General features: G+C 35.0%; 2 protein-coding genes and 1 pseudogene across 2 annotated transcripts; 2 read left to right on the top strand and 1 right to left on the bottom strand.

Moving 5' to 3' along the window:
* Positions 1-7,066: 7,066 nt before the first annotated feature.
* On the top strand, positions 7,067-9,455 carry LOC18028870 (annotated as a pseudogene).
* Positions 9,456-10,917: 1,462 nt separating this feature from the next.
* LOC18028871 (putative F-box protein At1g67390) lies at positions 10,918-13,304 on the top strand. Its single transcript, XM_006414510.2, has 4 exons — positions 10,918-11,169; positions 11,926-12,555; positions 12,675-12,848; positions 12,996-13,304. The coding sequence occupies exons 1-4, from the start codon at positions 10,918-10,920 to the stop codon at positions 13,302-13,304; spliced, it is 1,365 nt and encodes a 454-aa protein (XP_006414573.2).
* A 7,854-nt stretch (positions 13,305-21,158) lies between these two features.
* LOC112081982 lies at positions 21,159-23,023 on the bottom strand. Its single transcript, XM_024149058.1, has 5 exons — positions 22,405-23,023; positions 22,092-22,223; positions 21,604-22,018; positions 21,445-21,562; positions 21,159-21,374 (listed from the first exon to the last, which is right to left on the bottom strand). Exons 1-5 carry the CDS (start codon positions 23,021-23,023, stop codon positions 21,159-21,161), a joined length of 1,500 nt encoding a protein of 499 aa, XP_024004826.1.
* Positions 23,024-24,533: the final 1,510 nt, after the last annotated feature.

Raw genomic sequence — 24,533 nt, forward strand, 5'->3', positions numbered from 1 at the left:
TCCGCGCATACACGCGAGTTCTCTCCTAGTTAGAATAAATATCATTAACTTTATTTTTAAGATGGACACTTGTTGGTCTATAGAGTGCTGATGTGGCGAGCTGTAGGAGATGGCTCACCTCTTTTCATATATATGATTCATTGTAATACCAAGTAAATGCTCATTCATATAAATGAGAACCAAATCTTGCCATAATTTCCTTTGGTCAACAGTCTTATATAAATGAGAACCAAATCTTGTGTTCCTTTCAACCTCTTCTTGTTAATAAAGAAAAAGGAAATGAGAAGACCAGTGATTTGGGTGTTTTTTTTTGGATAAATATTAAATTTTATTTAAACTAAAAGAATAAATAATTTTTTTTTCATATTATTAATGCGAGCTGTAATATAATATCATAAATTAAAAACAAAAGATTGTTAGCTGAGTTTTCCTTAGTCCACTGGTCTCCATGAATCCCAGAGTTGTAAGCCTTTCTCATAGCGTTTATCCTTGAGAATCTGTATTGATCCAAACCGATTTCAAACATCTTTGTAGACGAACTTAATCAGCATAGATATTGGAGATGGTGATGATCCATGCCTTCTTTCATTCCTTTCCCTCCACAGAGTTTAGATGATGGGTTGAAAAAGATATCGAAAAATGAATCCCTTCAATATATTTTGATGAGGAATTGAGATTAGGTTGACCATGTCAAGCCATTCCGAAGAAGTCTTGAGCAAGGATTCATTTTTCTAAGTTTGTCCACACCTGTTTAGAGTAGGTGGCAAAGTACACATGCAGTAAGTGGTTTCGCAATCGTGATTCAAGTGAATAATGGCAAAGTACACATGCAGTTTGAATATTTGAATTCCAAGCTTGCATATGATCTCCTCTAGTGAGATTGAGACGGTTATGCAGAGCAATCCAAGTAATAAATCTGAACTTGGGTCCATGTTCTCCTCTCCTTGTTTCTTGATTCCGTCCTCCTTGTCTGATGATGACTTGATGTCCTCATAAATTCTATGAAAGCCCACACATACCATTATAAGTCGTCTGTACATTTTCATTACATATTTCAATAATCCTTAAAATGCTTTGAAATGTAGCATACTTTCATCTTTTTTAATTTCCTACTTCTGATCGTAACAATAATAGAGAATTTTTTGATGCATGTCTCCTGATCATCTTTTTTAGATCTTTAAAATTTTATGTATAACTGTTTTTAAATAAATATTCACTAAAAATAAATTACGACATTTTCTTCCACGATTTTAATAGGAACTTAAGTTCTAGTAATTCTAAAGAAAACCAAAAATCCTTGAGAATCCTCTGACACATTAATGTTTTTGTAGCAACGATTTTTTTTATATTCTCAAATGTAGAGATTATTTTCACATCAATTGTATTAAATGCATTTGACCAATCAATCAAACATAAGTCTCTCAGGAATTGTTGACAAAAAAATATGTGCAAATTTTATAAGAATCCATTGAATCGCGTGGTTTATGTTAATTGATTACTATATGTCTTTCCAAAAATTTTGTTTTGGTCAACGACTTTAAATTAGTAAGAATCATATATTTTCTTTCTTTCTCAGCTTCCTCGACCTTATGACTGTTATATATTGCCTTTACATATGTTTCCAATATCAAAACTAATCCTCCCTCTCCTTTCTCTCTCTATTGGGTTTATATCCAATGATTACAGCCAACTTTCGCAGACCGATGAAGAGATAAGACAAGTCCTTCCACACATCCACCCAACGATTTGACAAAAGACTTGTCCTTATGGCTTCTTTGATGGACAGTCTCGATAAGATCTTAAGCAACTCTCAAAAGATGTATTGCTTAAGATCTTAATCGAGACTGTCCATCAAAAAAGCCATGAGGACAAGTGTTCTTTCAAAACGATGGGTGCATGTGATCATCATGCTGCTAGATCGATTACCAAGGTCCATTTTTTTTCTCATTAGTTTCTCATATATCTGGTTTTTTGGATAAAGACAATAGATCTGATCTATAACTGATGATCTCGGTTGTTGTTATGCTGATAAACCCTAAGATAAACCATGAATAATATAGATTATTTGATCCCTGGTTGTTCAAGTGCAAAATCAAAACCTGGATAACCCATGAATACATACATTTTCTATTGTTTTCTATCAAAGTACATGACTTTTGAAAAAACGAGGTTTCAAATTATTTGAGATATATAACATGTTTGGTGGTGTTATTGTATTGTATTTATTAGAATTTATTTTGAATTTACAATGTGAAAGATAAAAGTTAACAGTATTTTGCGCGAAAAACTCAACTTATCAAAAAATATTTATAGTCAATATATTAAGATCAGTGAGTTTGATTTCCATTGTAAATGATGACTTATCAAAGGCTGATCCTGGTTTTGATAGATGTAAACAAGATATGGAAATTCCATATTGACAAAAAAGAAAAATGTATTTGAAATTGAATATAGACCATGAATTTATTATTATCACGGTGAATACTGAATATGAATTCTAGGGAAGCATAAATCTATTGCTTTGTTCCACTTAGAATTACTTGCATACAAAATGTATTGTTTACAGGGCCATGCCTATGCACATGAAAAATAAACATTGCCCTACGAGCCTACTTTTTAAAAAATAATTGAAAGGTCCATTTTTTAAGTTAAGTTTACTAGTTGTTATTTAGTATTAGGAAAACGTTAGTTTATGTAGTATAAATTAACAACTAATCAAAACTTAATTTAACCTTATAATAAAAATATTAGTACAATATGTAGGACCAAAAAATTCGCACGAAAATAAAAATAGTGATTTAATCACGAATATGAAATAAACGTTACGAGAAAGAGAAGTTCAAAACAGATATTGAAAAGCGATTATATAAACAAAACAATGGAGGCGAGATAACTCTCTTTCCGTAACTCAAAGAATTGCCCATAGTGCGAGGGAAGATCAATTTTAGAACCGCAGGATACAACCATTGAATCTGTTATCACGACACTTGATAACAGATCTGACGAACTAAAAACAACGATACTTTCGAAGACTTACTCTTAGCAATAGGGAATTGAAGGAACTTTGCTGTAAGTTTTTTGGGTGTGTTTTTTTGTGTGAAAGTGGATGCCTTTCTCTCAAGAGAGGCGAGTCTATATATAGTGGAGGAGAGAGCTAGGGTTCGACCGTGTTGATCAAGTTTCGCCGACTTGAACAACACGCACAAAAATATTCTCAAAATATTTGCGGAATATTCTAGAAGGGCGGCGATCTAAAATAGGCCCAAAAAGAATTGCTTGACGGCCCAGCAATTAGCTACCTATAAGAGCCCAAGAGCCAAAGAGACTAAGAGCTCTAAGAGCCCTAAGAGTCCTAAGAGCCATAAGAGCCCTAAGAGTCTTAAAAGCCCTAAGAACATCTCCATTAGTGTTACTCATGTTGAGTTTCATATAAAGAATTTAATAATTTTTTTGGAGAGAGAAAAAGCTAAGAAACTAATATGTTTTTACTGTCCATTAATGTTCCTTCATCAGAGCTCATCAATTCCATTTCTCCACTCGAACCCAACCAATCTTCCTCAAGATGCTTCTCTTTCGCTACACTTTCGCTGTATTCCTCTGATTTCTGTAGACCCAGATCATAATCACCGGCTAACCTTTGATCATCGAGCCAATCGCTTTGACCATAACTCGCTAAAGTGTTTCGGGCCATAAGGAGCGTTGGAGCAAAGCTCGATCCATTCTGGACTATCCGATTGAACAAACCCATCTTCATCGATCGCATCCACACGACACACACCGTTTTTGCGATACGATCTCCGAATTCTACTAGGGCACTCACAATCGCATCCACCGAGAGAGAAAGGATAGATAAATAGTTTTTTTCTTTTTCTCCGACAAAAAAAAATTTCCCCTAAAATTAATTACACAAAATTGAAAAAAAAAATAAACGTCCAATGAACGCTTGCCACATGTCTTAAGAGATGGTCTCTTCAGCTCCTTATATAAGGAGCACTCCTTAAGAAAAATGGGCTCTTACAATTTTTTTTTATCATCTTGCCTATGAAACTGTGCCACAAAATGGGTTAAAAAACCCTGTTGAAGGTGCTCTAAGAGCCCTAAGAGCCCTAAGAGCTCTAAGAGGCCTAAGAGCATGTTTATCAGAGAAACTAATAAAGAGTTTTCAAATAATATTTAATAACAAATAAAAGAGAGGAGAGAGAAATAATATTTTTTTATTAAGGTGAGTCATAAGAGAGATATAGAAATGAAAAAAGAAAAGAGGAGAGAGAAAAATGTTTTCTTCTTCTCTAGCCAACCATCGCATGCCACATCATCACGGGGATCGATCCTTCAGATCTTTAAATAAGGATCTTTTTTTTTTCTAATCAGCTTTATTATTAAAATATACCCAAGAAATCCAGCAAGAGTCACCGATAAACATGATCTAAGAGCCCTAAGAGTCCTAAGAGCCAATAAACCAGCAACGAGCAACCAGCAACGAGCAACCAGCAACGAGCAACCAGCAACGAGCCACGAGCCACGGCCAGGCCAGGCGGCGGCGGCGCTCGTGTGGTCTTTTCTCTTCTCCATCACACTTTGACCAAGGATATAACATAATCCTTATTTATATCACTCAAAAAAATTTTAATCCACCAATGTGGGACCAATGATATATTTCATTATTTAAGTTTAGTCAATTCATAAGGCTTTTCATTAAGCTCAAAAGCTTTCATTTCAATTCACACACACACACATTTGTATAAAGCCCACAAGCTTTAACAAATTGTTCCAACACAACACACATAACAACTTAAACAATTAGAAAAATATGTTTTTGTTCTCCTCTTCTTCACTAAATACCTCTACAACTCACTTTTTCTTTTTACTATGATAACCACATAATTAGTTGGTATCTGTTAATATCTAAGTATTTTCTTCAATATATATATATATATATATATATTTTTATCAAATATTAGATTTAGTTTGATTTGTGATTTTTAATTAAATTACAAATGAAAACTCAAATAATTGGTAAATTTATCAACTTTAAGAAAGTATGATTCAGAATTTCAGATTAAAATAAGTTGAAAATTATAAATATTTATTATAAGTTTATGAAAATTACGTAAGTAATTCGGAACGATTATGATTATGTCGTGATTGCAGGGATATGTACATATAAAAACGACATTCTAATTTAAGCATGAAATCTTCTTGATGCATTTGTATGAAGGAAATGAAGATATTATCTTATTATTCTCTACAATTTTTAAAAGTGATATTTGTCACTAAATTTATTAGTAATTTCATTACTAAAATTGTATGTACTAATAATTTTATTATTAAAAATTAATTTTTATAGGATTTCTTTCTAAGAAATGCTTTTTGCTTTTTTTTTTCTTCTTTTTCTCAAGTATATTTTTGTTTAGTTCATCTTTTGTTGTTTTATTTTCATATAAGTAATGTAATCAGAACCATAGAATTTTGTAATCTTATCCACTTAATGAATTATTTGCAACATTAGGTTTTATTTTACACATCTATTTATTATTTTACATCAAAACAAAATTTTTTGGTCAATATTATGTCAAAAAGGAAAACATTTTACCATTTTAATTTGTTTTCATTGGTTTTCAAAAAATATAATTTTAAATCGACCAAATGATAATTAACTTGTAATAACGAGGGTACTGGTCTCCTCATAATTAACTACTTCAAGCATATATAAACTTATATCCTCATTATTTTTTTTTTGGAATTATCAAGAGATTCTGGGCCGAAGCCTATAATCACTCCTGGCCCGAGACCACAACATGTTGTTGTATGACTCCATGAATCTAACATCTTGCTTTTATGATCATTACTTCAGAGAATTAGCTCAGGTTCAAAGTTATGTTCTTCTCAGCTCGACTTTGTTTAGGTCACTTAATAGGTTTTCCGTTTTCCAAAATGCTTCTCTACCTCTTTGCTATATAACAATTTCTTGCCTCCCTCTCATCGTATAACCAAAACCAATCCTGGTTCTCTCAACTAAAAACAAAAATTATTTCTCCTTTCTTTGTCTCAACTCATTGTTGCAAAAAAAAAAAAAAAATCAAATAAACGATACCATGTTACAGTCCGAACAATACAGAGGCTGGTCTAAACGTGATTGTGGTATGAAGACTTAACGTGGTTTTAGCGTTTTTGGGCATTATTAGAATTTTTCTTTATAAAACTACCATTTAAGTTGTGGTTTTTTTTAGCGTAGACCATATCGACCTAACCGGACTAGCGCAGGTTCGGAATAGGTCTCCGAGCAACACCAAATTTAATTATCGGGTTGAGGCGGATGTCATATTGCTATTTTGCTAATTAACTCTAAAATTTACAAAATATCCATTTAAGGAATATATATATGTATATATATCATTCTGATTTAAGTAATAAATCTCCTTGATGTATGTATGAGAAGAAAAATTGGTTCTAAGAAATTATGTATTCTGTTACTCCTTACCAATATTCAAGATTGACATTTGTCGCTAAATTTATTCGAAGATTCAATACTAAAAACAGTTTTATAATTATAGTTATTAAAAAAAAATTGTTGGATTTTTTTTTCTATAAATACTAGGATTTTCTTTCTCAAGTGCTTTCTCTTTCCATACAATTAATGTAATAGAGCCACATAATTTAATTAATGAATTATTTGCAATATTAGTTTATTTTGCATATATATATTTTGGGATTTTTTGCAGAGACAACAATTTTTATTTGGTAACAAATCTGTCAAGAAAGAAAGCATTTATTATATTTTATTTTGTTTCCATTGGGTGCTAAAAGAAAATAATTTGAAATTTACCAGATGCAAAATTAACTAAGGTTTTATTTTCTGACAACAACCCCATACATTGTATTTATCTCTAATTAATCTTTTTGTGTCTCCACGTAATTAACTACATCAAGTATATATAAAATTCCATCTTCATATCGCTTTATACTTTATACGTACGTGAAGAAACTCAATCAAAAAGCATTTTCTCTTTTTTCGTGTCTCTGTTCTTCACAAAAGATTCCAAACTTCTTTTCATCGATCCTATCCATGGAGAGATCACTTTTAACATCTGATGTACGAGAAAAAAATAGTGTTGATGCGATCAATACCGATGATCGCATCAGCAAACTCCAAAACGATCTATTGGTTAAGATCTTATCAAGATTGTCCCTCAAAGAAGCCATGAGGACACGTGTTCTATCAAATCGACGGGTGCATGTGTGGAAGGATGTGTCTCGTCTCTTCTTCAACCTATGAAAGTTGGCCGTAATCAGACCTCTTTGGTACTATTCTACTGATCATCATGCCGCTAAATCAATGGCTTTTTGGATAAAAACAATAGGTCTGATCTATAAACTGATGATCTAGGTTATTGTTATGTTGCAAAACTCTAAGATAACCCATGAATTCTATAAATTAGGTTACCCTTAATTGTTCTAAGTGCAAAAGCAAAACCTAGATAACCCATGAATACATTTTCTATAGTTTGCTATCAAAGTACATGACTTTTTAAAAAAAGAGGTTCCAAATTATTTGAGATATTTAACATGTTTGGCTGTTATTGTAATGTATTTATTGGATTATATTTTGAATTTACAATGTGAAAGATAATTGTTAACAGTATTTAGAGCAGAAAACTCAACTTTTCAAAAACTATTTATAATCAATGTATTAAGATCAGTTAGTTCGATTTCCATTGGAAATGATGATTTATCAAAGGTTGATCCTGGTTTTGATAGATGTAAACAAGATATGGAATTTCCATATTGGCACAAAAAGAAAAATGTATTTGAAATTGAATATAGGTCATGAATTTATTATTATCGTGGTGAACAGGAATTATAGGGAAGCATAAATATGTTGCCTTGTTCCACATATAATTACTTGCATACAAAATATATTCTTTATATTTTTGTATGAAATTATAGTTTGCATGTTTGATTTAGTATTTAACAATTTAACATTTGTGTCTTCCTACAACTTTTTTGGTATATATATATATATATATATATCAATTACATATATCAATTTTTATGTTTGTTTTTGCGACATAGAAACATACATGTCCTAAATCATTAGTTGTCCTTGTAGGTTATAAACGATCACCATGGCCATTTGGAAAAATGCACAATCATTTATTACCCATATCAATGTGAAGACGGGATGGTCGAGGCTTGGATTCGGTCATTGATTCATGTGAAACACATCAAGCATCTCACACTTAAAAACTTTATATGCCCTTTTAGACCAAACCCTACCATCACACTCGACTTGCCTCCAGAATCATTTTCCCATCCACCCCTAGATTCACTGACTTTAAGTCGGTATAACATAGAAACCTCACATGCTTTCGACAACTGCTGGAATATAAAGAAGCTAGAACTCACTGGCATTTCCGCCGGGGTTGGAGTCTTTAACGTAGTCCTCATGTCTTGCCCTTCTCTTGAAGTGCTTGTAGTTGATATCAATTGCCACAAAGGAAGAGGTCTTCTGAAAATTGAGAACCCCAACTTAAAGTTCTTGTATCTATCCTGTTATAGTATTGATGCCATTGAAGTGTCTTCACCAAATCTTGACATCCTCACCATCGGAAATCTCTTGTATGAGAAAGAGAAGGTCGTCATTGCGAGTCCTAGACTCCAGTTTTACAGAAACTATTGGACTACATTATATGCTCACATCAGCTATAGTATATCATGCCCCGATCAGGTATTTATTTCTTTGCATTCAATTGTATTTAGCTAATCTATACTTAGTTTGACATCTTTGACACATTAATTATGAATATAAGGAGAAAAAAAGCATTGGACATGAATTCTTGATGAGGAGATCACGTGACTTTTTGAGTGAATTTGCATCGATGTCAGTAAGTGTAGACTTGGCAAATACAAAAGAAGTTGAGATGCTACATGAAATCTTAGCTGCATGTCCTAGAGAAATGGAAGAACTTGAGATCTTATTCAAGGTACGTTCATTTCATATTTCATGTTTTGAATAATAATTGGACGGATATACATAATAATCCATGTTCGTGTTTTTCATAACGTTTGCTTAAGCTATATATACATACCTATAGTTATCTAGATGTCCGATACATTGACTTTTTTTCCATTTTCTTTTGCATATATAGAAAAGCAATTCTCCGAGGAAAGTTGAGACTTCTATTGCAAGAACACAGAAGCAGTTTTGGGAAGAGACAAAACCATTTTCTCACGCTAACTTCAGTGCATATACTGTAAGGCTGTCTAACTTTAGCGATTCAAAAGAAGAGTTTACTTTAGTCTCGCGTTTGATAACACAAGGGATGGTAGGCAAGACTATGCTAATCAAACCATCGTCGTTTTCTCCAAGTAACAAGTTGGAGATAGAGGGGGCAGTGGCCAACTTAAACGAACTTCCAAAAGGCCATAGAGAGCTCGATATCGTAATGGTATGATGTTCAATCCAGTCAATCGTAATAAAAAGAGAAAACCTGTTATATATGTTGTTTCAAGAACCGCCTTTGGTATTCCTTTTTTTTTTTTATGTTTAAGACGTTTGGGATCTAATTTTTATCAGTTTTCATATTATCTGCATGTCTTGTTGAAATACTATCGCATTGCCAAGTTCTTGTCTTGGTCGATGCTTTTTACAATAGGGATTATGAAATCTAGAGCTTTAAAAAACTAGGTAATACCGTGATAGTTTGGCATAGAATAAAAAGAAAGGTATTGAACATTTTAATTGTGCTAAAATGAATTAGTCATTGTAAAACATATTGAAGCGTAAAACACCTCGCAAAAGAAAAACAAAATGGTAGAAAAAACATATAAATGCAAAATTGAGTCACTAATCTAAAACTAAAGGAGGACAAACACACTAAGTTACTTAGGATTGCTTTCGTAAGTAATGGAGTTATAAAGAGTTGAATCATGATTTGAAAGTTAAAATTACTATTACAAGATTTGAATTCATGAACACAAAATCTCGTAGAAACCCTTAACCAGAGAACTGAAACCCTTTACCAACTCAACCAATGTTACGGAAAATATAGCCTATGGGAAAAGGCATGCATGGACCTGTACCAAGTTATACAATCTGCCATTTTCCTAATTAGAGGATCATATTGACTATAAAATAATTCAATTTATAGATAAATATATATTTTAAAATATATATATATACTATATATACGTGTTTAATATATCATTCTACTAATTTAAGCAAAAATCTCCTTGATGCATGTATGAGAAGAAGATGTAGATATCTTTGTTCATATATCTAAGAATAATGTATTTTATAATTCGCTGCAACTATTCAGAAGTTACATTTCTCACTAAATTTATTTGTAAATTTAATACCTAAACAGTTTCGGAGGTATAAGTAGAAGTATTTAGTTTTTAAAAAAATATTGTTGTACTAAAATGTTTGTTGCGCTTTTTTTTTTCTCAAATGTATAATTTTATCATCTTCCGATATTTTTATTTTCATAAAATGTATTCAAGACAACATACATTTTTTTATTTCTTATGCAATTAAAGAATTATTTGTAATATTAGTTTTTATTTTTCACCTCTTTTTTTTTGTAGAGAAAAGAAATTTTATTTGGTAAATACATGCCAAGAGGGAAAACAATCTTTTATATTTTATTTTGTTTCCATTGAGGTGTTAGAGGAAAATAATTTTAGTTGACCAAATGGAAATCAACTAGGATTTTATTTTCAGACAACAACCCCAAATATTTTATTTGTTTCTAATTAATCTTTCTTGTCTCCTAGTAATTAGCTACATCATGCATATATAAATATCCATCCTCATCTCGCTTAACAAGTGAAGAACCCTAAGTCAAAAATACAAATCTCTTTTTTGTGTGTATCTGTTCTTCACAAAAGACTCCGTCTCTCCTTCTTTAGTGATCCATGAAGAGACAGAGTAGTGTTGATATGATCAATGCCAATGATCAAATCAGCAGACTTCCAGACGAGGTATTGCATAAGATCTTATCAAAACTGTCCATCCAAGAAGCTGTGAGGACAAGTGTTCTATCATGTCGATGGGTGGATTTGTGGAAGGAGATGCCACATCTCTTCTTGGACCTACGAAAGTTGGCCAAATTCAGAACTCTTTTGCCCCATGTTATTGATAATGATACCGCTAGATTGATGACCAAGGTCTATTTCTTTTTCTCAATAGTTTTTTCTTATGAATTTTTGGATAAAGAAATTACACATATAGATCTGGCCTAAAAACTTAGGTTGTTCTTAAAGTACACAACCCTAAGTCAACCTGGTTTGCGATCAAAGTACATGACTTAAGAAAAAAGGGAGACTCTTATTTATTTGAGAAAACATGTTTTGTGTTATTATTATACTGTATTTTATTGGGTTTATTTTGAATCTCTGTTACGAAAATAAAGGTTAAAAGTCTTAAGGGCGAAACAATCAAATTTTCAAATTTTCTATGATCTGATGATCAGTGAGTTCTTTCCGTTGGAAATGAAATGCTGATCCTAATTCTGAGAGATGTATACTTAGTATGGAATTTTATGACAGCCATTATAAATGAAACCAGATTTTGTGCCATATATCATAAATGGTCATCATTACAGGAATTTGTGGCGTAAAAATAAATGGATTAGAGAGAAGTGAAATAGGGGTGATAGAAGCATAATTTTGTTCATTCTTCTCTCTTGAAATTAGTAGAGAAATAAACTTTTTTTTTTATTGCGAAATTAGTTGCACTATTTTCCACTATCGTTCACTTCAAATCGTAATATGTTTTAGAGAAATATATTAAATCCACCATTTTCATTTCTCTAAGTGTACAACGATTTTTTTTTTCCACCATAATAACTTGGTTTCTTTGTGTTTGTTTTGTTTTTACCACCTAAAAACATACTTGTCCTAAATCCTTTTTTGGCCTTTTAGGTTATAAACGATCACCGTGGCGGCCATTTGGAAAGATGCACAATCTATTATTACTCATACCAATGTAAAAACAGGATGGTCGATGCTTGGATTAGATCATTGATTCATGTGAAACACATCAAGCATCTCACACTTATAAACTATCTGTGCCCTTTTAGACCAAACACAAAACCCGTCACACTCGATTTGCCTCCAAATTCATTTTCCCATCCATACCTGAAATCACTACACTTAGGTCGGTATCATATAAAAACTCCACTTTCTTTCAATAACTGTGGGAATCTAATGAATCTAGAACTCACTGGCATTTTGGCTGAGGCTGGAGTCTTTAACGCAGTCCTCATGTCTTGCCCTTCTCTCGAAGTGCTTGTAGTAATTATCAATTGCGACAAAGGAAGAGGTCTTCTGAAAATTGAGAACCGCAACTTAAAGTTCTTGTATCTATCCTGTTATAAAATTGATGGCATTGAAGTGTCTACACCAAATTTGGACATCCTCAGCATTGGATCTCTCTGGTGTGAGAGAGAGAACGTTGTCTTTGAGAATCCTAGACTCCAGTTTCATAGGAACTATTGGACTACAGGAAAAATATATGCTCACACCAGTTATAGTATATCATGCCCAGATCAGGTATATCCGTATATATATTAATTTCTTGTGCATTCCATTGTATTTTGATAGAGAAGGAAACGATGCTGATCTATACTTAACGTGATATCCTTGACATATTTATTATTTATGAATCTTAGGAGAAAAAGAGCATTGGACATGAATTCATGATGAGCAGGTCCCAGGAATTTTTGAGTGAATTTTCATCGATGTCGGTAAGTGTAGACTTGGCAAATACAAAACAAGTTGAGATGCTGCATGAAGTCTTAGCTGCATGGCGTGGAGAAATGGAAGAACTTGAGGTCTTATTCAAGGTCGTTCATTACATGTTTTGAATAATATATAATTATGTGGGTAGTATATAGAAATAGAATTAGCCATGTTTCTGTTTTTCATAACGTTTGCTTGTAAGCAATACACACCTAGTTATCTAAATTTCCGATACATGACTTTTTCCATAGAAATGCAATGCTCCGAGTGCAGAAGTTGAAACTTCTATTGGAAGAACAAAGAAGCAGTTTTGGGAAGTGAAAAAACCGTTTTCTGACGTTAACTTCACTGCATATACTGTATGGCTGTCTGATTTTAGCGGTTCAAAACAAGAGATTGCTTTTGCCTCGTGGTTGATAACGCAAGGGATGGTAATCAAGACTATGTTAATCAAACCATCGTTGTCTTTTTCAAGTAAGAAGTTGGAGATAGAGGGTGCAGTGGCCAACCTAAAGGAACTTCCAAAAGGTCACAGTGAGCTCGATATCATAATGGCCTAATAAAATTTGGTTTGAATCCAGCCTTTCGTAATAGAAAAGAAAAAACCCTTTCTTTTTATTTAAAGAATTTGGAAATTTTATATGTTGTTTTAAGAATTTCTTTTGGTATTTGTTTTTAAGTTTGAGCCGTTTGGGGTCTAATTTGTATCAATTTTATATTATCTGAATATCTTGTTAAGTTATTATTTCAGTGCCATGTTCTTGTCTTGGTAAATGCTTTTACACATGAGATTTTGAAACGAGTTAAAAAATACTATGTAATACCGTAAAAGCTAGGCACAATGTTTTAAACATTGTATACAGTGCCGATAAAAATTAATTAACAAAACTGTTAACCAACTCCACTAACATTGTTACTGAAAATTTAGCCTAAAATTAAAAGTAAACAGGTGGTTGAATCCCCTTGCCTTTTTTCCATCATGGGAGGCATTTCTTCGTACGAGATAGAATTTTTTTGGTACCTAGGAGAGAAAATAACAAGTAAAAGGTTTATTAAGGTTTGAGAGCTGATCCATTACTAAAATATATTGACATGCAAGGTTTCTATGACCAGAGCTCTATGTATGATGTTCTTTTCGGGCATTTTCTCCACATGAAACCTAAAACACATATTGAAATGACCATGTAATGCATCTAATATATGTCCCTTTCTGCCACATGTCGTAATCGAAATTCTTTTTCGTACATTCCATTCCTAATCTATTTTTTTTAACTCTTTTGAAGTAGCTGAACAAGTTTCTGAACAGTCTACGTGACTATTTCTGTCGCACTGATATTAACACCGATCTTACACAACTACTTTTTTTTGTGTCAATAATCTTACACAACTACACACCATCATTTCTGTACTACTATGTCAATTTTTAATAGTAATCTATAAAAGTTTCCATTTTCTTAATTAGATGAATTATATTGACTCAGAAATAATACGTAGATATGTATATATAAAAATGGCATTCTAATTTAAGCATGAAATCTTCTTGATGCATGTATATGAAGGAAATGAAGATATTATCTTATTATTCTCTACAAATTTTAAAAGTGACATTTGTCACCAAAATTTATTAGTAATTTCAATACTAAAATTGTATGTACTAATAATTTTAGTTATTAAAAATTAAAATTTATTGGATATTTTTTCTTTTTTTTATCTTTTTTCTAAGAAACGCTTTTTGCTCTTTTTTTCTTTTTCTCAAGTATATTTTTTGTTTAGTTAATCTTTTGTTGTTATATATTCATATAAGAAATGTAATCAGAACCACATAATTTTGTATTCTTATCCACTTAATGAATTATTTACAACATTAGGTTTTATTTTACACATCTATTTATTATTTTACATCGAAAAAAAAATTGTTTGATCAATATTATATCAAAAAGGAAAACATTTTATCATTTTAATTTGTTTCCACTGGGTGTTAAAGGAATATAATTAATTTTAAATTGACCAAATGATAATTAAATTGTAATGACGGGTTTTGGTCTCCTCGTAATTAACTACGTTAATCATATATAAACCTATATCCTCATCTCTCTTTACATGTTAAGAACCCCAAGTCAGCAAAGCATCATATCTCTTTTTCGTGTCTTTCTTCTTCACAAAAGAATCCATCTCCTTCTTTAGCGATCCAATCCATGGAGAGATCACTTTTACCATATGATGCGCTAGAAAAAAGTAGTGTCTTTATCGATGCAGTCAATATCGATGACGATGATCGAATCAGCACACTCCCAGACAAGGTGTTGCTTAATATCTTATCGAGACTGCCCATAAAAGAAGCCGTGAGGACAAAAGTTCTATCAATTCGATGGGTGGATTTGGATCCGAAAATCATGATGTTCTGATGAATTAATATTTGAAAGAGAAAACCCTTTGCAAACTGTTTGCCTGTTTGGTTTTTTTCTTGTTATAATAAATTGGAAATTCTATATTTGGTTTGAAGAATTATCTTTGGTATTTGTTTTTATGTTTGAGATGTTTGGGATCTAATTTGTATCAATTTTCATACTATATGAATGTCTTGTGGATTTACTATTTCATTGTCGAGGGATTGTGAAATCAGGAGTAAAAGAAAAAAGTACTAGGTAATAATAGTAAGGCATAAGATAAAAATTTCAAGAACATTTTAATTGTGCTAAAATGAATTCTTCATTCAAAAACATATTTAAGTATCAAAACATATAAAATGATATAGAAAAACAAAGAATTTATGGATAAACAAAATTATATATATATATATATATATATATATATATATATTAAACTTCTATAAGCTAAAATGCATTAGTCATTCTAAAACATATCGAAGTGTCAAACACCATTAAACATAAAAAGAAAACGGTAGGAAAAACATATACAAGTTTAATAACTTAACTAGGTGTAGACCCGCGTATACACGCGGATTTATTATATTATTTATATTTTTTAATTTGTGTTTAATAAAATAAGAATTTTTCTATCAGTCTATAAAAGTTAACTTTTTATTTCTAAGAAAATTATCCTAACAAATACAACCTAATTTGTGATAGAAGGCATTTGAAGAATTTGTTTAATGTTCTCTAAACTAACTTAAACCAAAAAAAAAAGTGGTTTGTAATTTTGTGATGAGACCATATGTATTTATTAATAAATCTGTCATACTTTCATATTTTTGTAAGCTCTTTGCCTTCTTTTCTAAGGTTGGCATCCATCTCCCACAAGCCTCGAAGTCATTCACCATGTGTTACCACCATTTTCTGATGGGATCGTTGATTTGACAAGATTAATAAGAAGACCGAACAAACCAATGATAACTGAAATATAGATTGATTCTTGCCCAATATATATCCAAAATTAGCCCCCAACAAAGAGTAAAACCTTTATCTTCTCGAGTAAACAGATAATGATCAAGACTTTATCCTTCTACTACTCAGGAGCCTATACTATGATGATAATAAAGTTTTTTCAAAAGAGATACAATCTCAACCAAGTTTTTATGAAATCAAAACTCTTAGGCCTGAATAAATTGGTATGTATAGATAACATGTGAGCTAATTTAAATAATTTCCAATTTGTCAAAATACAAGCAAGCTCTGTTTACAATATTATGTGATTATATTGACTTGCTATCTCAGAAGTGTTTTTTTTTTGTTTTTCAGAATTGTCTATTTTATTTAAAATATATATTCATGTCACGATAACCACACAAAATCTTGTGACCAATGGAAGGTAGTATCTAGATGCAACTTGGATAATATGAAGCATCTCTATATTGTTATTCACTTTTTCAGTTAACTGAAAGAATTGCGTTATAAATCTATAGATATATCAACAAAAAAATATGGGTAGATGATAAGGAAGTACCTTAAGGTGATATGTGCATTCTGGTGATGTACCATGTGCATTGACCAAATTCCATTTTCACAATATTATGAGCAAGCGGCTAATATCATAGCATAAACTTCTAAAATATATCTATAATAACTAATTGACTATAAGTCGTAAGTAAGATAATGTCAACCATAAAGAACATTAGATAACTTTTAAATTATATCAGGAAGCTAAGAGAGAAAATATCAAACAACAAAATTGCTAGTGCGCATCTTACCGAGAAAATATATGCTTTTACCGAGGATTGTTAGCGATGAAACGTTTTTTTTAAGGGAAAAGGAAGACGAAGAATTTAGAAATCGATTATAATACATAAATTAGAGATGACAAGTGGCTGATTTTAATTTGATTTTTTAAGCTGATGTGTCTTAAGAAGAGAAGCTTATGTGTCAAGCTTGTGAGGCTCAACTGAGTCTTTATATAATAGATATATAAACTGATAATCTAGGTTGTTCTAATAGTGCACAACCCTAAGATAACCCATGAACCATATAAATTAGGTGACCTGGTTGTTCAAGAGCAAAATCAAAACCTGGATAACCCATGACTACAATTCTATTGTTTGCTATCAAAGTACAAGATTTTTGGAAAAAGAGGTTCCTTTTTATTTGAAATATTAATCATGCTGTGGTTGTGTTACGTTTGTGAAAGATAAATGCTAACGGTATTTCGCGTGAAAAAACTTGGTTGTTCAATTTTTTATAGTCAATATATTATGATCAATGAGTTTGATTCCCGTTGGAAATGATGACTTCTCAAAGGCTGATCCCGGTTCTGAGAGATGTATACTAGATTTGGAATTTCCATACTAACAAAATGAGTTTTGTTATCGTATGGAATAAGAAATCTAGGAAAACATAAATAATAAATAATGATGCACATAAGAAAAGCATCATATTAAATAAGAAAAGAATAAAATATTTATGCATGAGGAAGTTAGGTATCCACATGCTAAATAGCTCTAAGTTAGGTATCCACATGTGTAATAATCTTAAGTTAGGTATCCCTTGTATCATTATAAATAAGAGGCTTGGGTGCTTGCATAAACCAAGCTAAGTCCTGTAATCGAGTCTGAGAGAAAACCTCGAGTGTCTTTGTAATTTGTGAGTGTTCCATATAAATAAAATATCCCCCTTTGTATAATCATCTATTCCATACTTTAATACCCTAAATCATTCTTTGGCCTTGTAGGTTATAAGCGGTCACCATCGGCATTTGGAAAAAATGCAAAAACTTTTATTTGCCACACCAATGTGAAGACGGGGATGGTTGAGGCTTGGATTCGATCATATTGATTCATGTGAAACACATCCAGCGTTTCACACTTGTAAACTTTCTGTACCCTTATAGACCACACACCGAACCCATCACACTCGACTTGCCTCCAGAATTATTTTCCCATCCATGCCTAAAATCACTTACTTTTGGTCGGTATAACATAGAAACTCCACATGCTTTTGACAACTGCTGAAATCTAAAGAATCTATAACTCACTAGCATTTTGGCCGAGGTTGGAGTCTTTAATGCAGTCATCGTGTCTTGCCCTTCTCTCGAAGTGCTTGTAATAAATATCACTTGCCACAAAAGAAGATGTCTTCTGAAAATTGATGTTGGAGGTGAAAACCGCACCGCCGAGAAGGCCTCCGCCGATGCTCTGGCTGCTCTAGCATCTAACTCCGATCCTGACCTTCGGCGAACAATTCCAAATGAGGCAATGGATCGACCTAGTATCGAACCTGCCCCGTGTGCAACATCATCACGCGACGCCGTGACTACGAGGCTCATCCAAACCTCGCACCACCACTCACCAGAAAGAAGAAGACTACAGAAGCATTCACCGATCTCAATGTTGATATGAATGAACATAGTGACAACGAATCCAATCCAGACGAAAAATTTGAAGGACTATACGTTCCAATCGACATCGAAGCTGAAGGAGACGATGAGCCCGTAGACTGGACTTTGGAAATCGTCGGATACATTGGCGATGGAACGGTTCCTGCGGACAAATGGGCAGTTCGGCGACTTAAGGCTCGAGCAGCTCGATACGTGGTCATCAAAGGCACTCTCCTCCAATGGGATGCATCTGGCACACTTTTAATTTGTGTTCACGGCAATGATATCATGGAAGTTATGCAGAAAATGCACGAAGGAGGAGGAAATCACTCCGGCGCTCGTTCCTTGGCATTTAAGATCAAAAAGGCCGATTATTACTGGCCAACTATGCTCTCCGATTGCGAAAAGTATATCGTACGCTGCAAAAAATGCCAACGCCACGGCCTGATGATCAACTTCCGTACCGAACTCCTGATGACTTCCACCGCACCATATCCCTTCATGCGCTGGGCAGTGGATATTATCGGCCCCTTTCGCCGATCTACAAGCCAGAAACAATACGTACTTGTCGTTACCGATTATTTCACCAAACGGGTCGAAGCCAAAGCGTATCCCAAGATCCACGGTATCGACGTCAAGAAGTTTGTCTAGAAGTTCATCATTTGCCGACACGACATCCCATATGAGATCGTCACGGATAACGGCACTCAGTTCACTTCCATAATCTTCACCGAATTTTGCACCAAGTGGAAAATACGCCTAAGTTTTTCCACTCCGAGGTACCCGCAAGGAAACGGCCAGGCCGAAGCAACGAACAAAACCATTATCGATGGCCTGAAAAAGCGGCTTGATACGACCAAGGGAACATGGGCGGAGGAACTCAATGGTGTTTTATGGTCTCACCGAACTACGCCGCGACGTTCTACCGGTCAATCACTTTTTTTCGCGTATGGAACGGATATTATGTGTCCCACCAAACTCAACGTTCCTAGTATCCGCCAAACTACGCTCACTCAGCAGCCCGACGTTAACAAGGACATGATGCTCGACACGATAGACTTAGTCGAAGAACACCGCAAACGAGCGTTACTCAGGATACAGAATTACCAACAACTGGCAGCTCGTTACTACAATAAAAATGTTAAAGGTCGTCACTTCGAAGATGAAGATCTAGTACTTCGCAAAGAGAAGAATGCAGGAAAACTTGGTGCGAACTGGGAAGGACCTTACCAAGTCATGAAAGTCGTTAAGCCTGGTGTTTACCAGCTGATGAAGCTAGACGGAACCCCGATCCCGAGATCCTGGAATTCAATGCATCTCAAACGATACTATTATTAGATCGTTCATTCTGGTCTTTAAAAAAAAAAAACCTCCAAACTACTTAGTTTGGAGAGGACACCTGTTGTACTTAGAACTACGAATGGCTTGATCCCTTTTCGAAGGGTACGTAGGTAGCTCGCCACCGAGTCCAGATATGACATCAATAAAAATTTATTAAGTGAAAACGTCTATATTTTAGTCCTACTTTATCTACATCGACTTCCTGGCCAGTTATTCGATAGCATTCCACAAGAATGCGAACTAAAAAAGCTGAGATCCGTCTCGCTAACACCCACACGGTATCGTGGTAAACTCCACATTATGAAAGCCGGGGCCAGTCCCGAACTAAAAATTCTAAGTCACCGAGGACAATAAGCCGAGCTCATCTCGCACACTTAGGTTCGACTTAGAAAAACCTTGAGCTTGTATCGTGCGCTTACAAGAGTTCGACCAAATCACTCTTCCAGTACAATACAACTCATTTGGGTTCCCCACGCCGAGCTCCAACACTCGCACCCAAAGCCAAACTCCTCAGATTCACATTATAAGCCAAGTTCTCAACACTTGCAAATATAAGTCGAGTTAACGCAACTTGCTACCTAAAAATAAAATTGAGTTTGAACTTAATTCTTTAAAGAACCGATCTACTACTTCATTCGTTAAAGAACAAATTATATGAAGACAAAAACCTTACGAAAATATTGAAATCTAGCAAATAGATAACAAAACCCACCGAGGACAGACAAGTTCAAAAGATAAAAGAAAACCCTCCAAGGGTTAAAATAGCGTACAAAACATAAAGACCCATCAAGGGCAACTGAGTTTGATTAAAAGAAGAAAGAGAGACAGAGAGACTAAACAGTCTTGGAAGCAGCGGTTTGAACCGCATTGATCTTGTCTTCGTTCGAGCCGAATTGCTCAATTCCCGCCTGCTCTTGTCCTCCTCCGATTGAATTGTCGGCGGGAGCTTCCTCATCAGCCTCAGGAAGTGGCGACATCCGTTTGTCATCTTCAGTAAGGACATACGCATTGGCGGAATAATGCTCTTTCAGTGACGCTGCGTGCTTCGCCTCTAGCTTGGACACCATCTCGAGAGGGACCTCGTACAGACCTTTGTTCTTCAGCTTTTTGATGAAGCCGAGAACTCCGGTGAGCTGAATAACCACCAAGTAAGGCTTATGAGCACGATCGGCGTCATCCAAACTTCTGATGACTTTTTTCAAACGCTCACAAGCTTTAGCGTGAACCTTCTTTTCCCGATCCCTCCAGACAGCTACCATACCCTGCAACCGTTCCTTGTCTTGTTTGAACTCCCGAGATAAGAGGGCCTAAGCCTTCGTCAGTTCAGCCTTGACGGCTTTAAGGTCTGAGCATTCCCGCTTCAGCAGATCGACAGCATTATGGAGTTCGTTGTTTATCTGGAGTTCGGTAGCAAGACGTTCGTCGACTTTGGAGATCCGATCCTCCAGCTCTGCAACCCTCACCTGCTCATCGTACAGGGCAACTTCATATCCTGCGATCAGAGTATTGGTTTGACTAGCGAGCTGCAAGTAGAAACAAAATCAGAACTGATACTTAGGAAATAAATGAAAAAGGGGGAAATTAGAAAGTTACCACGGCAGTTGTGTGTGCAATTCCCTTGTACAGGTTCGGGAACCGCAGCTTGGAGATCTTTGGAAGACTCGGGACCTCGCTCGAGATCTTGTGGTAGAGATCATCACAAGCATCGATACTATCTTCCAAAGGACCCTCATCTTCATAGTCAAAGCGGACCTTGGCCCCTTTCTCATGTTTGAGGCTTCAGCCTGATCCCAAGGAATAGCGAGCTCTGATGCAGTAGGGACTGGAGGGTTGAGTTTGGCGGCCGTTTCCTGAGGATGAGAAGAGCCCTCGATCCTCTTGATCTTCTTTGAGGATGTCTTCTTCTTTAATCTCTTTTGACCCGCCGGATCAGGTGAGTTCGCGATCAGAGCCATTTCCTCAACTCTCTGTTTGTCCCCTTTAGTAGTGGGAACAAGATTTAGCATTGCATCGTTCGGCTCGTCATCATCTAAGAGAGTCGGGATTTCATCCAACGAAAGCATTGTCGAACGCTTCTTTTTTAGTTTTGGCGCTTTCCGTCTAGGAGGACGTCGAGGCTTTTTAGCTCGGCTTTCTGGTTTCAGAGGCTTTGGCTCCTTAACTGAGGCTGAAAGGCAAAAAGAATATAAGGAGTTCGGAGAAATTTAAGTAGAAGAGGAAAAGTAACTAAGTATTTTTACCTAATTTCTTAGCTTGACGTTGGAGTATCTCATCCCAAGCTTCGGGCCAGCGACGCTTACCGGCTTCACTAAAAGCTGCCTGGAATTCAGGAGTGAGTCCGAAATTGAGTAGACAACTTGGAAGATGACGACCTGCGAAGATAAGCCAAAAAGAGTTAGAAAAATAAGCGAGTGGTGGTAAAAAAAAAAATGAGATCGTCTAAAGCTACCGATCGGAAGCTTCACTCCGATTGAGTTTGGATGTCAACATCGCTGACTGTAAGCTCATTGATTTCAAGGAAGAAATATTGGGACTCCCAGTCATTGTATTTACTGGGTTTGATCCCGGTGACGATATCTTTCTGAGGTTTGGTGTTAGCTGCGAAATACCAATCCTTCGACGCGTGCAGGTTAACCGAGAAATGGTCCTCAAAGAGTCGGTTAGTTGGATTTTCATTGAGCTCGGCGCACAAGGACCGGAAGTCTGTGTAGTTTGTCACTGACGTTGAAATCATCTGAGTGAGAGCTACGCCTCGACGATTACAGTATCCAAGAAGGCGGAAAGGAATCAGGAAGGTAAGCGCGCATTGCATGAAGTAGGTCAAGTAAATGCAGAGGAAGTCTTCGGGGACGTCCCATGGGCGATCTCCGGCGTCGGGAGTGATAAAGACAGCGTCATCTGTGAGTCTGCAGGCCTCGAGTGTGGAGCGAATCACCGTTGGAGACAGAGAAGAAGCAGGCACATCGCAAGGCCAGACAACTTTCCGTTTCGGCATTGGTGGCGAGGCAGCGTTCACCGCTTCGGGGTTGTCTTCGGCATCATTGGCCTCAGCGTTGTTTCCTTCTTCAGGAGTCCTCCTCTCGAGCTCAACGACCTCCTCGATTTCGTTATCACCGTTACCGGCGTCTAACGCGACCCGAGTCTCAGCTGTTAATTGTTCAGGTGCCTCCATTCTCAGTTGAGGTCGGCTGCTGCTGGCACCCACCAACTTAGAGTTTTTGCGAACTAGAGTTGGAGGATTGTTCGTCGACCTAGAAGGGCTCGATGAAGAGGAGCTCGGCTCTGAAGAGGAATTAAATGAAGATCCTCCGGATTTGATGGGAAGAGGAATTAAATGAAGAGTCGGAAGACATTTTAGTTCGGTAGATTGAGGTTGGAAGAAGATTTGAAAGAGAGTTGAAGAAAATGAGGAACAGGTTGAAGATTGATAGGAAAGTTTGAATGTGGACCAGAAAAGTTTGAAGATTGATCGGAAAAATTTGAAGATTCACCGGGAAATTTAAAGAGCACGGCAAAAAATTAGAGAGAATTAACGAGATCTACGAGTGGAGAATCTAGAGAGAGAAACAAAACTAGAGAGAAGGGAGAGCGACGTACCTTATATATGCTGAATGCGAGAATAATGAATGCAAGGTAGGTTTTTTTTAATTTGACATCTTTAACAAATTGTTTATGAATCTAAGGAGAGAAAGAGCATTGGACATACATTTAAGAGAACATTTGCATCGATGTCGGTAAGTGTAAACTTGGCAAATACCAAAGAAGTTGAGATACTACAAGAAATCTAGCTGCATGGCCTGGAGAAATGGAAGAGCTTGAGATCGTATTCGAGGTACGTTCATTTCATGCTTTGAATAAAAATTATGTGAATATATAGAATTAGCCATGTTTCTGGTTTTCATAGCGTTCATTTCGTGCTTTGACTTTTTTCTTTTTTCTTTTGCATATATAGAAAAGCAATACTCCGCGGGAGGAAGTTGAGACTTCTGCTGGAAGAGGACAGAAGAAGTTTTGGGAAGAGACAAAACCATTTTCAGATGTTTACTTCAGTGCAGATAATGTATGGCTGTTTAACTTTAGCGGTTCAAAAGAAGAGTTTATATTAGCCTCGCGTTTTAGATGGATTGTAATGGAGACTATGATAATTAAACCATTGTCGGTTTCTCAAAGTAACAAATTGGAGATAGAGGGTGCAGTGGCCATCCTAAAGGAACTTCCAGGAGGTCACAGTGAGCTCGATATCATAATGGCCTAATGAAATTTGGTTTGAATCCATCCTTTCGTATTAGAAAGAGAAACCCCTTTACAGTCTTTTTATTTAAAGAATTCGATAATTTTATATGTTGTTTTAAGAATTTCTTTTGGTATTTGTTTTTAAGTTTGAGCCATTTTGGGGTCTAATTTGTATCAATTTCATATTATCTGAATATCTTGTTAAGTTATTATTTCACCGTCATGTTCTTATCTTGGTCAATGCTTTTACACATGGGATTTTGAAACAAGTTAAAATAATATTAGGTAATACCGTAAAAGCTAGGCATAATATAACAATATATGTACAACACTTTTATTGTGCTAGCATGAATTTGTCATCTAAAAACGTATGTTGAAGAAGACTTTGATTATTAGAAAGAAGTCACGCTTCGTCTAACCTATAAGGCATCTTTTGTAAAGCTTCGGCG

The sequence above is a fragment of the Eutrema salsugineum genome, unplaced genomic scaffold, assembly GCF_000478725.1.
Source record: "Eutrema salsugineum unplaced genomic scaffold, Eutsalg1_0 scaffold_1, whole genome shotgun sequence".
NCBI lineage: Eukaryota > Viridiplantae > Streptophyta > Magnoliopsida > Brassicales > Brassicaceae > Eutrema > Eutrema salsugineum.

Bases quoted from the DNA above. Each gene is read 5' to 3' on its own strand.
- LOC112081982 (XM_024149058.1), bottom strand. From the start codon at position 23,023: ATGGAGGCACCTGAACAATTAACAGCTGAGACTCGGGTCGCGTTAGAC. The intron at 22,019-22,091 runs GTAAAAATACTT...TTTGCCTTTCAG, and splicing joins ACGTCAAGCTAAGAAATTAG to CCTCAGTTAAGGAGCCAAAG. The intron at 21,375-21,444 runs GTAACTTTCTAA...TTCTACTTGCAG, and splicing joins TTGCACACACAACTGCCGTG to CTCGCTAGTCAAACCAATAC.
- LOC18028871 (XM_006414510.2), top strand. From the start codon at position 10,918: ATGAAGAGACAGAGTAGTGTTGATATGATCAATGCCAATGATCAAATC. The intron at 12,556-12,674 runs GTATATCCGTAT...TATGAATCTTAG, and splicing joins GTATATCATGCCCAGATCAG to GAGAAAAAGAGCATTGGACA. The intron at 12,849-12,995 runs GTCGTTCATTAC...CTTTTTCCATAG, and splicing joins AACTTGAGGTCTTATTCAAG to AAATGCAATGCTCCGAGTGC.